The following is a 15166-nucleotide window of genomic DNA, read 5'->3' as shown; positions in this document are numbered from 1 at the left end:
TGTGACTGTATGGGGAGGTGCAGTGTTTACTAATACAGTTTAGATCCTGTCTGCTGCTCACAGGAAGAAAGAACTCGTTTGTTTGTTTTTTAATAGGGTGATGGTGGTATTTTGAGGCTGCTCTTTCAGGTTATTAATCTGCTAAAATCATCATTTTCCTCATTTTATACTAAATCCCACTCCACTGAGAAGTTCTGTGCCCTTGGGCCAAGCTCTCAGCACATATGGGGCATCTTTAGGGTGTGCTGCCTTCTTCCAACACTTCTCAGCACTCTGCAGGTGTTAAGTTTGGGATATTTTCATAGGTTTGAAAGTACATTGTATATTCATTGTATAGTCTGTCTACGTAATGTTTATTGTTTGTGTGTATTTATTCCTATTTTAACAGCCATAAGGCCATTAAAGATCTCATGGCATGTAGTAAGATTAGGAGTCTTAGCTTTAGTTTTCCTCCCAAATTTTGTGTGGGTAATTACCTACTATTTACCTCTGCAGTCAGACATGGATATAGCTCTTCCCTTCCTATCCTAAACTATTACTGTGTAGATGCCATATTCTTCACTATTATTCATGAACTAACACTGGACACTGCTGCACTCTTAAACATTTGTTGCGTTTCACCCAGAGGTGGGTGCACTTCAGGGCTTTTCTACACGGCAATGTAGCGTGCAGCAAGGGTGTGAGTGTACAGCTCACTAGCCTGCTGCATGCTAAGTTGCCATGTGGACCCTGCTGCTGCACACTTAAAGAGCCATAGCAGTACATCAGAGTGCACTCCAGAACAGTTAGTTGCAGTAGTAGGGTTTGCATGGCCAGTTAGTGCGCTGTAGACTTACACCCCAGCTTGGCATGAACTAAGTCACCAGGTAGACAAGCCCTCACTGGTGAGTGAAGTAATGCTTTCACCTGAAGCTCATAAAACCCAGTGCCTTGGTCCTGCAGACACGTGTGCACACAAATAACTTTGAGCTCAGTGGGACTGCTCACATCTGTAAAGTTACTTAGGTGAGCAAGTGTTAGTACAATTGGGGCTGAAGTTTCACTAGTGTTTGGGATATGTCTGGATGAAAGTCATGTAAATGTAAGATCATTATCACATAGGAGCTGTTACTTGTAACCAGCTCTCTGATTTATCACACTGTTTTATGTTTATGTATCAAGTGAGATGTGGATATATTTTTCTCCCTGTTTGCTGAGGTAGAAGTGTTTTGGTGCCTCTGGCCTGGATCTTTGTTGGTACTGCAAAATCACTTCCCATTTCCTTACTGTTTTTAGGCTCTTTTAACATGCAATGTGACTGAAGAGCGGAGTCCAGGTCTACCATGTCTGTCATAACTTTGTCCAAAGTGGCATTCTGGGAAATAGGAAAGTACTTCTCTGCTCAAAATGTAAAGCCTAGAAAATGATTGGAAAGGCAAAGTAACAGTGTGGTTTAGCTGGCTGAAATGGCCTGCACACATCACACTGTCTCAATGTTCCATGGAGGTGTGGCCATTTGTGGGAACTCTGTTTTGTTTTATTGCATGCAGTGTGTTGAAGGAGGTGTACATGGCATTCAACCCAGAAGCGGTAGTCCTGCAGCTGGGAGCAGATACGATAGCCGGGGACCCCATGTGTTCATTTAACATGACTCCAGTGGGGATTGGCAAGTGTCTGAAGTATGTTCTCCAGTGGCAGCTGGCTACTCTCATCCTGGGAGGAGGTAAGTGCATGAGAGACTTATTCTGCTCTTCAAGTAACAGGTTAATACGGCTTGCTCCCCTGAGGCTGCTCTTTGAAAGTGAGCCCTTCCGCTTCTGAAAGCGGCATCATTTGAGAAGGGCAGCTGAAGAAATTGAGCACGCATAGCATAAGGGGGGCACTGTATTGCTGATGCAGTGCTATTTGTACACAGACTTCAACTTCTTGGTACCAACAAGTCCAAGTCTCAATTCCTGACTTCGAGATCCTGGGTTAAAGGTTGCTTGGCCCCTCCAGAGATCAGAAGCTGTTAACCTCAGTCACCTCTGACCCTGTCTGCTCAATGCCAGCTTTGAGTCCCAGCTCTCATGATCTGCGCTGCGGGGCTTCTCTTTAAAAGTAAGCATTATGCTCCCAGACCTACCTTGGGCATCTGGCAATGAATTATCTCATTTGGATTCAGGCAGCGTTTGAATCTTTTATTGGCTTCATTCACAATAAAGCAGAATTTTGATACCTAATGGAAGCCCCTTGAGTGCTTTTTGGCTTGTAGCACATTCTGCCACTCAATATTACTAGCTGCTTGTCCAGTGGATGGGAAATAAGCAATTCTATGTCAACAAAATGGGGCAAGGGAGGAGCACTTTGTCCCAGGAAATCTCCTCAACTTCTTTTGGAAGATGCCTTACCCACTGCATCAGCTGCTCGAGTAGCAGCTATCATTTTGGGGGCTAGGTTGTATCATTTAAGGGATATCACCAAGTACAACCGATTGGGCCTAAAATTTAACCTAGCTACTGCTAGTTGTTTGGTGAATGTTCTGAGTGTTCAAACCAGCTGTTAGCCTGAGGAGGAGAGGCACAGAGAATTTTGTTTTATCTACCACTTCTTGCCAAGAAATGAGGAAAACTAGCCACTGTCTTAGGGAAAATAACAAAACTAAGTACCCCCGATGGCTCAGTTGTGAGCAGGGAGATTGATGTTTGCCAGAAGGCAAAGGGGGAGAGAGATTGTGAAACTGTTTTCAGTCTCCCAAAGTGGAGTTTTGATTAAGTTACTCTTTATTGTTTGTAAGAATTCCTAAAAGTTTCTGATGGTTATTTGAGTGGAAAGATTCCCCTTGCACAAAGTAGGAACACCAGCAGTGCTGATTGCAAATAGATTGTTGCTTTTGACTTGCTAGCCCCAGAATGAGCCCCACTTTGGAGTTTGTGTTAATTTGGGGATGCTCAGATGCTGAATCTAGTCACGGGTTGTTTCACCACTTTAGTTGGCTTCATATTTTGGTCACTACTTTTAAATAAGAGTAAATTCCCCTCCAGAGGGATTCTTGCTCAGAAGGTGGCACGGATGGAAATTTTATCAGCGAATGATCAGTGTTGCTTATCTTTGATTTCATTTTGGATCACAAGCTAAGTTAAAAGGGAGATCCCAAACTGCTGTACCTGATTAGTTTGCTCTGCTCCACTCACGTTAACTCCTTCCATGCTGAGCCTGAGCATCTCCCTCCCCACCATGTCACCTTAGGAAATCTTGACCCTTGGAGTCAAAGGCTTGCAGCTTGCAGGTATCTCTTGAAGCCAGATCTGGAGGGGTGGATGATATTGCATGTGCAATTGCTGAGATGACCTGTGGGTTCAATTTTGCAAGTCTTCCTTCTTAATACAGGTGATTAACTGCTTTAACTTAGCCCTATGCATCCAACAGGTGCAAAATACAGTTACTGTGCATGACTTGGGAAGACCAAATAAAAAGCCTTATTCATATGCATTGCAGATATAAAGTCTCTTGCTTCTCAACAATGCATTCCTTTCATTAAAACTGTCTCTCTCCTTCTCTCTCCCTCTTCCCCTTCCTAATTTCATGATTCTTGCTGGAGACAGGAGGCTACAACCTTGCCAACACAGCCCGCTGCTGGACATACTTGACCGGGGTCATCCTGGGGAGAACGCTACCCTCCGAGATCCCAGATCACGAGGTAAGGCTCTGACAAACCATCCCTTCTCCTAGAATGAGAGCTGAGTCATTCCACCTAATCAAAACGGCATCCTTGCCACTCAATACTGTTTTGTTGAGAGACGCCCCTGTAACAATAACACACTGTCCCAGCAGCATAGTGGACTCTTGTTCCCAAAACCCGAGACCATCTGCATCTTTTTACAAGGGATCCTGGAAGCCAGTCGTTTTCAGAGAGAGGTTCACCTGTTTGCACAAATTGCTCTTTGGGACATGCACATATTTTCACCAGAAAAAAGCAAGCCCTCTCTCAAGTTAAATTTAGCCTTGTTTTCCCTGGATTTATAGAAAGTTCCAGATGCAACTTCCAAACTGTACCAACTGCTGCTATTCCAAAGGGTCATGGGGCCAGGTGGTGTTCTTTTAACACAAGCTATCTTGAAATGCATGATCTGAACAATGGTATCCTAAAGTTTTGAACAGGGCAAGGGGATCAGCATGAAGGAATGCTGTCTAGATAAAATTTTGCACCTGTCAATCTGTTTGCTGAATCCAGATAACTAGGTGTTTCTTCCCAAGCCACATGCTTCAGTGCTCTTCCATTCCCACATCAAAGTTCAGTGCTAGCAACCCTACCAAAACAAACCAGAGTATTCAGCCCAGCCCTACAATAACAGCACGGTACTTGGGACTTCTGTACTGCCTTTCATCTTGAGGATCTAACCAACTAGTACGTGTAGAATGAGGTAAAGAGCAAATTCATGGAAAGGAAAGGAATTTCAGATTCAAGCTTGAAAAAGGTGATTAGCCATTTAAGGGTGTCCTATTTAAATGTGAACCTCTGACCACAGCTGGGAAACATTTGAATGAACCTTGAGTATACATGGAGAGTAAATAAGGTATTATTTCAGAAATTCACAGGTATCAGTCATTACCTTTCTTTTCTTGTTAATCTGAATATTCAGCATTTCTAAACAGTACTGAGGGATTAGTGTAATGCAGAAATGGAACAGTTGGAAGATGCTGCTATGCATATAACGTTGCATCATTTGGCTCCAGGCCTTATGACTTCTTAATCTGAACAAGCTTGGCCAGGGAATGGGTTATGGAAAGGGAGATGCTTTGCCTGTGGAGCTGGGATTGCTCTGAGTTTAGGGTCTGAAATTGGCCAGACCAGATCAGCAGCAGATTCCTGTTGTAGCATTACAGTGCTTGTAGTTTTCAAGGGTTGAGATGAAGCTGATGTTCAAAGAGCTGTCTTGAATGCATGTTCCCAGATGGGCGTGCTTGGAGGTGACCCTAGATCACAGTGGTTGAAGAGGCATGGGATCTGGAGGAGGAGTTGCATTGGCTGCCTAGCAGCCATCCCCATTCCAGTTGTAGAGCCAACAGCTCAGCTTAAGAATTCTAAGTAGGTTTTCTGCAGTAAGTTCTTTGATCTCAATGCCTGCCAGAAGCATCATGTCTGGCTGTCAGATCATGAAAAGGATGGTAGTAAAAGAATCTCTACATTTCAGTGTGGTGTGGCCACCAACTGGTTCAGCCAACAAAACAGGTGTTGGACAGAGAAAGTGTAGAATCTGTTTCTTTGTAAACTGTTTCCAAATCTAAGACCCTAGGAATGATCATAGTGTGATGGTGCACTGATCCTTCTGGTCTGATAGCCCTGCTAACATCTCATTACTTCTGCCTTCTTATATCCTATTTCCCAAGTTCAGCTATTTCTCCTTAAAGCTTTCTCACATTCCATATTCATATCTCCTCTCATGCTGTCCTTGGTGCCCGGAACAGCCTCTCTTTCTGGACATGAAGCAGTTTCCCTCTCTGCTTAAAGCCCACTTTGATCACCTAGGTTTCTATTGCCAATCAGCTTTCTTGTACCCTAGTCTTTGTATTGCACCATTTATACTGTAAACTGTTCAGGGCAAGGAACGTGACTATGATGCCTTATTTAAATACCAGGTAAATTGGCTGAAAAATAATGAATAAAGCTATAAAACACCTATATGAACAGAGCATGGAGTGAAAGGATTTACTTTTGCAGAAACTGCGGCTCAACTCCATCAATCTATTAGAATACACTTGTGTGTCATCAAAATAGTGGATAAAGTTGAGTCAGTTACATTTGTTTGGATTTTAAAATTGACTTTTAAAAAGCTTATGACAAAGTCCCTCTCAAAAAACTATTAAAGAAAGATGAAGTACTGTCATGGGTCAAATGTTGGCTGAGGTGATGAAACCAGTGTGAAGAAATGGTCCATTGTCATCATGCAGAAGGCTAGCAGCGGCATGCCTGCCACAAGGTCACATACCAGGACCCCTTTTATTGAATATCTGTGATGATCTAGAAAAAGGGGGTGAGCAATGAAGTGACAAAATTTGTAGGTGACATAATTATTTAGGTTAATTGAAACCAGAAAAGATCGAAGAGCTGCAGAAGGACCTTACCAGGCTAAGTGAATGATCAAAACAATGCATTTATCAACAATGAATTTCAGCTATTAAAGTGATATGCAGTGAGTCATTCCAACTATTCCTTGCCTACACATAATCACACAGGAAAAAGACTTGGGCATCTTTATGGCTTGCTGAATGAAAATATTTGCTCAGTTGTATAGCAGGGCCAAAGGAGTAAATAATGTTAGGATGATATTGAAAATGTTTAGAATCAGTGATACTGTGTTCAGTTATGGCCTCCTTCATCTCAGAAAGACCAGAAATGAAGGGGTCCAGAGATGTTCCTTCAATGTGGTTAGAGGACTGGGAAGACCTTCATAGGAAGTGATCAAAATGATTGAGTCAGTTTAGGGATTTGATGAATATGAGGAGAGATGCGGATGGGAAGAGAGAAAGAGATTCCGTATATTGATTCTTTCTGGGAGGTGTTCTGAGACCACAGTGATGGGCATCATGTAAGGTAGATGTAAGTAGAGCCACATTGAGTAGGATAAAGGTAAAGGGTATGAAACCATCTGGCTTCAGAACACAAACTGACCACTTAATGACAAGGGTCAAGTAAGAAAAGTTCCCCATGGGCAGGTATATTCCATAATTGTCCGCTACAGGGTTTCTTGCACTTTCTTCCAAAGGGAGGCACACATGCCACTGCTGAAGACAGGATTGTTGATTAGTGCAGTTCCTATGTAATTTGTAAAGTCCCATGCATGTCCTATGGCTGTCTGGTATAAGTAAATCTCCTATATTGGAATAGACCAGGGGTAGGCAACCTATGGCACACGTGCCAAAGGCGGCACGCGAGCTGATTTTCAGTGGTACTCACATGCCCAGGTCCTGGCTACCAGTCCGGGGGGCTCTGCATTTTAATTTAATTTTAAATGAAGCTTCTTAAACATTTTAAAAACCTTATTTATTTTACATACAACAATAGTTTAGTTATATATTATAGACTTATAGAAAGAGACTTTCTAAAAACATTAAAATGTTTTACTGGCACGCGAAACCTGAAATCAGAGTGACTAAATGAAGTCTCGGCCCACCACTTCTGAAAGGTTGCCAATCCCTGGAATAGACCAATGAGCCAGCTAGCCTGCTAGTATCCTCTCTCTGAGAATGGCCAATCCTGGATGCTTCAGAGGAAGGAATTATTTTAAAAGTGCATCTATTTGTGTGATACTGTCTGGGAGGGAGAGTGAGTGTGATCAGCTTGGAATCCGTTTTTTGCCCTGAAGCATGAAGATTGAGCCATGATTTTTATTCTCACTAGACCACAGATGCTGTTTTTCATATAAATGCATAATCCTGTTTTGAAACTGTAAGCAGTTTGCATCAATAATATCCTTCAGCCCAGAGCTCCCCAGGCTAATGATGATATTTCCTTTGCAAGGATTTCCTTTTTCAGTTTTTAAATATACTTTTCCAGTTCTCCCCATCAGAGATTCCATGTGTTTCTAGCTCTTGAACTATAACCAAGGACAACAATTTCTGCAACTGACTGTCTTGACAAGAAGTCTGAAAGATTTTGTTTGTTTTCTTAACATCACCTGCCCCCCTTCCACCTCTCCCTGCTGAACAGGATCATTTCAAAACGCTGAACATAGTATTTATTTGGCTAACAGTAAAGATCCTGCCTGTGCTTTCGCATTGGGTAGTGGAAGATCATGTGCACTAAAGCTGAGATGTCCAACCCTTTCCCATTGAAGAGCCATACTGTCAACTTGTGATAAGTCTGGGGGTCTCACCTAATAAGCTCTCACATACCACATGCTCTTATATTTAATACATAAATGATGTTTATAAACATTCTTCATCCCAGCATGCAGTACTGACTTACAGTGTGATCATCCTCTTTCCAAATCCAGATGGAGCATATTTCTTCAAGCCATTTTACCAAGCCACACTGTGTCCACCCTCTCAACAGGCAGTTGAGCCCATCAACCGGAATCTTTTAAAATGTCTTTCATTAGCCTACTTCAGGTCATGAACAAAAAAAATGAACTGAAAGTGGTAATGTTATAGACTTGCTTAACAAGAGAAGTGTGTGGAAAAGGAAAGCGCATGCATCAGTGTGCTAGGCTATTTGCTAAACCTACAGGATGGCTGGATCCCTGCTTTAAGGAATTTACAATGTAAATTACAGAGGGCATGGTATAGGCATGAAATATACCAGAGGAAGATGCAATCTCAAATGAGTTTTAATGAGCTCTCAGCCAAGCATCTTGTAGCTTATGTGCTACATCATGTCCTTTCAGGGTTTATTTACCAGGACAAACCTTGAAAAGTAGATCTTGCCGCATGGGACAGTGTGTTCATTCTGCACCTGCAGTGACTGAATTGTTTGCATTACTGATTGCAAGTATCCAGGCAGCAGCAAGCCTGCAACGCATTCAGTACCAGGGCCACAAAGCAGCTTTAGTGGGGCATATTGAGCTCTGTATGTGGGGGGAGATGGGGAGGAGCAGGGGGGATGTTGGCATCTTAATGAAAGGGACCGACAGCCAGTGACCACCACAGGGGGAGGTAATAATATAGGGCACTTCTACTGCAGGAGGAGGTCCTGTGGCAGACAAGGTCCCTGTAGCCAGTTTGTATAGATCTTCATTCTTTTATTCAGTCTTTTGTGCTCTTTTCATGAGCAGGGATCAAAGAGACACTGCTGTGGTCCTGCTTAGATACCACAAACAGAACCTAGTCATTTTACTGAGGCACTCCTCCCCTTCTCCCAGAGCCCTGAGGAGCAGCAGCTCAGCACTGTCTGGGGAACAAAAGAGACTTTGTACCTGCTGAATAAACTCCACTCCACTCCACCAGCTGCCACGATGCTGCCAGAAGTGAGCAAACAGGAGGCCTGCCTTTCCAAGACCATGCAAGGGGGTTGGGGTGGGGAAGAGAGAGATTTGCATTTAGGATGACAAAAAAAAAAAAAGCCATCACAAAGCCTGATTGTAAGCATAGTGTAGCCCTTTTGTTGTTTCCCCTGTGTGTGTTTGGGCTTGTTCTAGTGTCTCCTTGCTGCTTGGCGCCTTCTACCTATGAGGCTGGCTAGCCCCGGGGATTGCGTTTTAAAAAATGAAACTATTCAATGAGGGTGAGGCAAACGGGGAGCCCTCTTCTGAAGTCAGCTTTTCTGCCCCACCACTGGGCAAACTTTCATTCTAACCCCAGCACAGCATGTCTGGGACTTTCCTTCTACTGAACTACAAATGGAGTTTCCTTTATATCTCAACTCACTGCAAGGGGGGTTGATCTCTCACTTCCTGTCCTATACCTATGCAACCTGAATTCAGCCCCCTTGTGCATACACATTATGATGCAGTCTTTAGTTACATGATTACATGCAGTTTTTTCCACAGGGCCTCTACCTTATGGGCTTTTTTTGTGAACCACAGAGAGAGTAAATCGTGGGTGTCTGATTTGAAATTCCTAGGACTTAATTTTACAGACTTAGCATTACATAGCACTTTGTATTTTCAAAGCACAGCTTCTATTGATTTCATCTGTAGCTGCAAGTGCTCAGCACTTCTGTAAATCAGATCCATTTCTCTTCCCACAGTCTTCTCCCTCATTCATGATGCACTTTCCAACTTGTGCAACAAGCGAGGTAGGGGTCCTACAGACAGCAGCCTTCTTCAGGTCACAGCCCCAGTGTCTCCCCAGAGCACTATCCATCCTGGGTGCTGAATGAGGCGAGGGGTCTGTGGAAAAATAGTATCCATAAAACAAATCCAGAGAAGTGAGGTCTAAATTGATGTGTTAGCACCTTTTTAAATGAATCACTTTAAACCAGTGCGACTTCTGCATGTCTAAGAACTGCACTGCTCGATAGACCTCCTCCATACAGCCAGCATTTGAAGAGGGCAGTAGTTAGCCCTGTGACTAATTGGAATATAGTGGCATTGGGCCTACCCTGCTAAACCTAGGAGTGCATATTGTGATGGAGCAAGGCCGGATGGCTACAGGAAAGTACTCAGGAACAGGTATGTTAGCCCCAGGCTAAGCAAATCCCTAGTACCATGGGAACCAAAATGGCAGTTGCTCCAGGGTAATTAAGGCACCTGGGGCCAATTAAGAACTTTCTAGAAGGCACCGGAGAGAGCTACATTGATTGGAGCACCTGCAGCCAATCAGGGCAGGCTAATCAGGGCACCTGGGGCCAATTAAGAACTTTCTAGAAGGCACTGGAGAAAGCTACATTGATTGGAGCACCTGCAGCTAATCAAGGCAGGCTAATCAGGGCACCTGGTATAAAAAGGGGAGCTCACTCCAGTCAAAGGGGAAGGAGCCAGAGGAAGGAAGAGCGTATGAGGAGCTGGGAGCCAGAGACACAAGGAACTAAGAACTGAGAGGGTGTACTACTGGAGGACTGAGGAAACACCATACAATCAAGCAGTATCAGACACCAGGAGGATCCTATGGTGAGGATAAGAAAGATGTTTGAAGGAGGCTATGGGGAAGTAGCCCAGGGAGCTGTAGCGGTCAAGCAGTGGTTACAAGTAGCACTATAGAGACTGCTGCAATTCACAGGGCCCTGGGCTGGAACCCGGAGTAGAGGGCGGGCCCAGGTTCCCCCCAAGCAGGGGTGAGCTGGAGCCGGTTCGCACGAACCCGTTGTTAAATTTAGAAGCGGTTTTAGAACCGCTTGTTAACTAGCTTCCCTGCGAGGGAAGCTTTGATGGGCTCTGCCTGGGAAGCCTGTAATTCCTCCTCCTGGCCGCCGGGGGGCGCTGCGCTGTGCTGTGAGAGCCATGTGAGCTGCCTCCTGGCCCTGTTGCTGCTGCTGCTCCTCGGACCTCTGGCCCTGGGGCTCCTGCTGCTGCTGCCTGGTGAGTCCCCGGCTGCGTCCTGCTACTCTCAGCTGCTCCCCCCGTGTGAGTATCTGCGCCCCTACCCCGCCTTCCCTGCCCCCAGCCACAGCCAGCCCCCGCCCCCCAGCCTGCCCCCAGCCAGCCCCTGCCCCCCTGCCCGCAGACATCCACAGCCGCCCGCAGCCCGCCCGTCTGCATCACCTGCCCACAGCCAGCCCGTGTCACTCCCTGCCTCCAGCTAGCCCTGCCCCACGCCCCTATCTGCAGCCAGCCCCACATCCACTGGTGCCCTGCAGTTCCCAGGGCAGTAACCCTGCACACCTGCTTTAATGAGGGGGGGGCAGGGAGCAGCTGGGACCCACACATGTGCACACCCTAGAGTGACCAGACAGCAAGTGTGAAAAATCGGGACGGGGGTGAGGGGTAATAGGAGCCTATATAAGAAAAAGACCCAAAAATTGAGACTGTCCCTGATCACCACCCACACATGTGAAACGGAGCTCATTTCTAGTTCAGCCCCATCTTTTTAAAAAAGAACTTTAGGTAGGGTTAAAATACATCTGTATTTTCCTGGACATGTCAGGCTTTCGGTTCTTAATCACCTCCTGGGAAAATATGGACGTATGGTAACCCTATTGGTACAAAAAATACATGCTGTTGCACATCCCTTAAATCAGAACTTTTTATAGGGAACCCGTTGTTAAGATTTTGGCAGCTCATCACTGCCCCCAAGCCTCGCTACTCCTACTCAGACATAGGAGGAGGTGATCCAGACTGTGGGTTTCATCCAAGGGGAAGACCACTGAGGGGAGGAAATCCGCCAATAAGCGCAGGACCTACTAGAGGAGAGGAGGAACTTTGCCACAATATGTAGCATTTAGGTCACTCTCTGCATGGAAAAAAATGTTTATTAGGAGTGACAGAGCAAGACTGAAGGTTGCCAACAGGTAAAATTGGGCTGGTAACGATCACTAATGGCTTCTCTAAAAAACAGGTTCACTGAAATTAGAAATTTGGGGAGACAGGGAGGGAAGCATACTGAGGTAGGTCTTATCTAGCCCTCCCTGCCAAAGCGAACTCTGGCCACTGCACGAATGATCCCTTCAGTTGACTCTCTAGGGTTTTATTCAGTTTTACGTGATGGAAGCAATGAGGTTTCCACCACTTCCCTTAGGAAAATGTTCCTCCTTTGAAAAGATTTCCGTAACGGGAAATGCTCAGATACTCTGCTTGATTCCCTTTGTTTAATTTCATCCCACTACCCCATTCACCCTTGGACCAGACTGTCCTTTGTGTTTACACCCTTCACATCTCTTGTTGTTCAGTGTGCACTCTATTCTAACCTTTCCTCCATCAGTAAATCTCTTTCTTCCTTTCTTCCTTCCAAATTTACATTGTGATTTAATAGTTATACTTTTTGGGGGACAAATAAAATGTGACGTGTGCATCTGCTCCTGATGAACCTGGGAATGACTCCCCCCTCCCATCAGCTTGCAGTTTAATCTAGAGGACACTGGGCAATGGGTACACTGGAATTTACCAGAAACCTACTGACCGCTATACTTACCTACATGCCTCCAGCTTCCATCCAGGACACATCACATGATCCATTGTCTACAGCCAAGCTCTAAGATACAACCGTATTTGCTTCAATCACACAGACAGAGAAACGCACCTACAAGATCTCTATCAAGCATTCTTAAAACTACAATGCCCACCTGCTAAAGTGAAAAAACACATTGACAGAGCAGGAAGAGTCCCCAGAAGTCACCTACTACAGGACAGGCCCAACAAAGAAAATAACAGAACGCCACTAGCAGTCACCTTCAGCCCCAAACTAAAACCTCTCCAGCGCATCATCAAAGATCTACAACCTATCCTGAAAGATGATCCCTCCCTCTCTCAGATCTTGGGAGACAGACCTGTCCTTGCTTACAGACAGCCCCCCCGTCCCCCCGCAACCTGAAGCAAATACTCACCAGCAACCACAGAACAAAAACACGAACCCAGGAACCTATCCTTGCAACAAAGCCCGATGCCAACTCTGTCCACATATCTATTCAAGTGACATCATCATAGGACCTAATCACATCAACCATGCCATCAGGGGCTCATTCACCTGCCCATCTACCAATGTGATATATACCATCATGTGCCAGCAATGCCCCTCGGCCATGTACATTGGCCAACCGGACAGTCTCTACGCAAAAGAATAAATGGATACAAATTTGACTTCAGGAATCATAACATTCAAAAACCAGTAGGTGAACACTTCAACCTCTCTGGTCACTCAGTAACAGATTTAAAGGTGGCAATCTTGCAACAGGAAAGCTTCAAAAACAGACTCCAACAAGAAACTGCTGAACTTGAATTAATACACAAACTAGATACCATCATTTTAGGCTTGAAGAGAGACTGGGAATGGCTGAGCCATTATACACATTGAATCTATTTCCCCATGATAAGTATCTTCACACCTTCTTGTCAGACTGTCTGAAATGGGTCATCTTGATTATTATTACAAAAGTTTTTTTTCTCCTGCTGATAATTGCTCATCTTAATTAATTAGCCTCTTAGAGTTGGTTGGGCAACTCCCACCTTTTCATGTTTTCTATATGTGTATATATATCTCCTTACTATATGTTCTATTCTATGCATCCGATGAAGTGGGCTGTAGCCCACGAAAACTTATACTCAAATAAATTTGTTAGTCTCTAAGGTGCCACAAGTACTCCAATTCTTTTCATTAGGAGGAAGCTCATCAGTGTTCTGAACTCCTGCTACTGCACAGAAAAGCTGATGATGATGTCAGAATAGTGGGAGTGATATTTTCCTAACTAACCAGAGAGCTGTCCTTGGCCATTTCTGACCACTCTGTCCCTGCTTGGCTGAATCTGTCTGGCAAAAAGATTTTGTACTAGGGCTGCAGCAGCAATAAAATGCCCACTTTATTGACACAGCTTTTAACATATACAGGTTAATGGTAACGTAAGACCTGGCTTCCAGAGCAACACCACTTCTAAACCTCAGGAGCTTTGCTACTGAACCATAAGAGATGGGCAGTTGTTTCCAAGGATGGAAAGCTCTGTAAATACAGCTACAGAACCCCTTGCAAGGTTCTTAGCAACTTTTGACAACTAATTAAAGACTTATCTTTAGAAGCTGCAAGGCCATTCCAGGCAGGATGGCAAGAGAGCAGAGATAATCTGCCTGTTCTGTGCAATCTACATTTGGGCTAACAGGCTTCCTTCACCTGCTCTACATCCTGTTCAGCACGAGAGATCAAAAGAAGCAACTCAGCCCCAGCAGCTTGTGGGTGTGTCTTCACTGCATCGTGAACTCCAGTCCTTACTCTGGTGTTGATACTATCCCAGCTCCGGTCCACACCCACAACCTCTGACTTGAGGTGTGCTGGTGTTTTATACTCAGACTAGCTGGCCGAGCTGAGGATATTGGCTAGAGCCTGGGTGCAGCTTTCACTCAGGCTGGTAACCTGCCCATTTTGCAGTGAAGTTGCAGGCCAAGTCACATGGATGCTGCTAGTCCTCCTGTGCTGCCTTACAATTCCCTCTGTGCCCAGAAGGACAGGCGTATTCTTCCACAATTTGCTGGGAGATAATCCATAGAGCAGCTCAGCTCACTGCAGCAAAAAGGCCCATAGGATACGCCCCCAGCAGTCCTAGTGCCATGCAGGGGAGTGCCCATCCTGGCTAGTAGCCATTGATGGACCTATCCTCCATGAACTTATCTGGTTCTTTTTTGAACCCTGTTATAGTCTTGGCCTTCACAACATCCTCTGGCAAAGAGTTCCACAGGTTGACTGTGCATTGTATGAAGAATGCGGAGGGGAGGGATAGCTCATTGGCCTGCTAAACCCAGGGTTGTGAGTTCAATCCTTGAGGGGGGCACTTAGGGATATGGGGCAAAAATCTGCCTGTGGATTGGTCCTGCTTTGAGCAGGGGGTTGGACTAGATGACCTGAGGTCCCTTCCAACCCTGATATTCTATGATTCTAAGAAATACTTCCTTTTGCTTGTTTTAAACCTGCTGCCTATTAATTTCATTTAGTGACTCCCAGTTCTTGTGTTATGAGGAGTAAATAACGCTTCCTTAGTTACTGTCTCCACACCAGTCATGATTTTATAGACCTCTATCGTATCCCCCTTTAGTCGTCTCTTTTCTAAGCTAAAAAGCCCCAATCTTTTTAATCTCTCCTCATATAGAAGCTGTTCCATTCCTGAATGGTTACGCTGTTTTAAAGTTACATT

General features: G+C 44.8%; 1 protein-coding gene across 12 annotated transcripts in view; it reads left to right on the top strand.

Annotated features, from left to right (window-relative positions):
* Nucleotides 1–15166, top strand: part of HDAC8 (histone deacetylase 8) — a 119053-nt gene that overhangs the window by 65872 nt on the left and 38015 nt on the right. For 4 of the 12 annotated variants that reach the window (XM_045030405.1, XM_045030402.1, XM_045030410.1 and 1 more), the window contains exons 8-9: nucleotides 1530–1702; nucleotides 3564–3658. In XM_045030405.1, the coding sequence (XP_044886340.1) occupies nucleotides 1530–1702; nucleotides 3564–3658 (268 nt within the window). Of the gene's footprint in view, nucleotides 1–1529; nucleotides 1703–3559; nucleotides 3659–8819; nucleotides 9045–12559; nucleotides 12723–15166 lie in introns of those variants that run through there. The other 8 variants (XM_045030406.1, XM_045030407.1, XR_006582220.1 and 5 more) reach the window with 5 other exon arrangements.

This window comes from Mauremys mutica, chromosome 9 (assembly GCF_020497125.1).
Source record: "Mauremys mutica isolate MM-2020 ecotype Southern chromosome 9, ASM2049712v1, whole genome shotgun sequence".
NCBI lineage: Eukaryota > Metazoa > Chordata > Testudines > Geoemydidae > Mauremys > Mauremys mutica.
The sequence above is the reverse complement of the archived record's forward strand: the minus strand, read 5'-3'. Positions and strand labels throughout refer to the sequence as shown.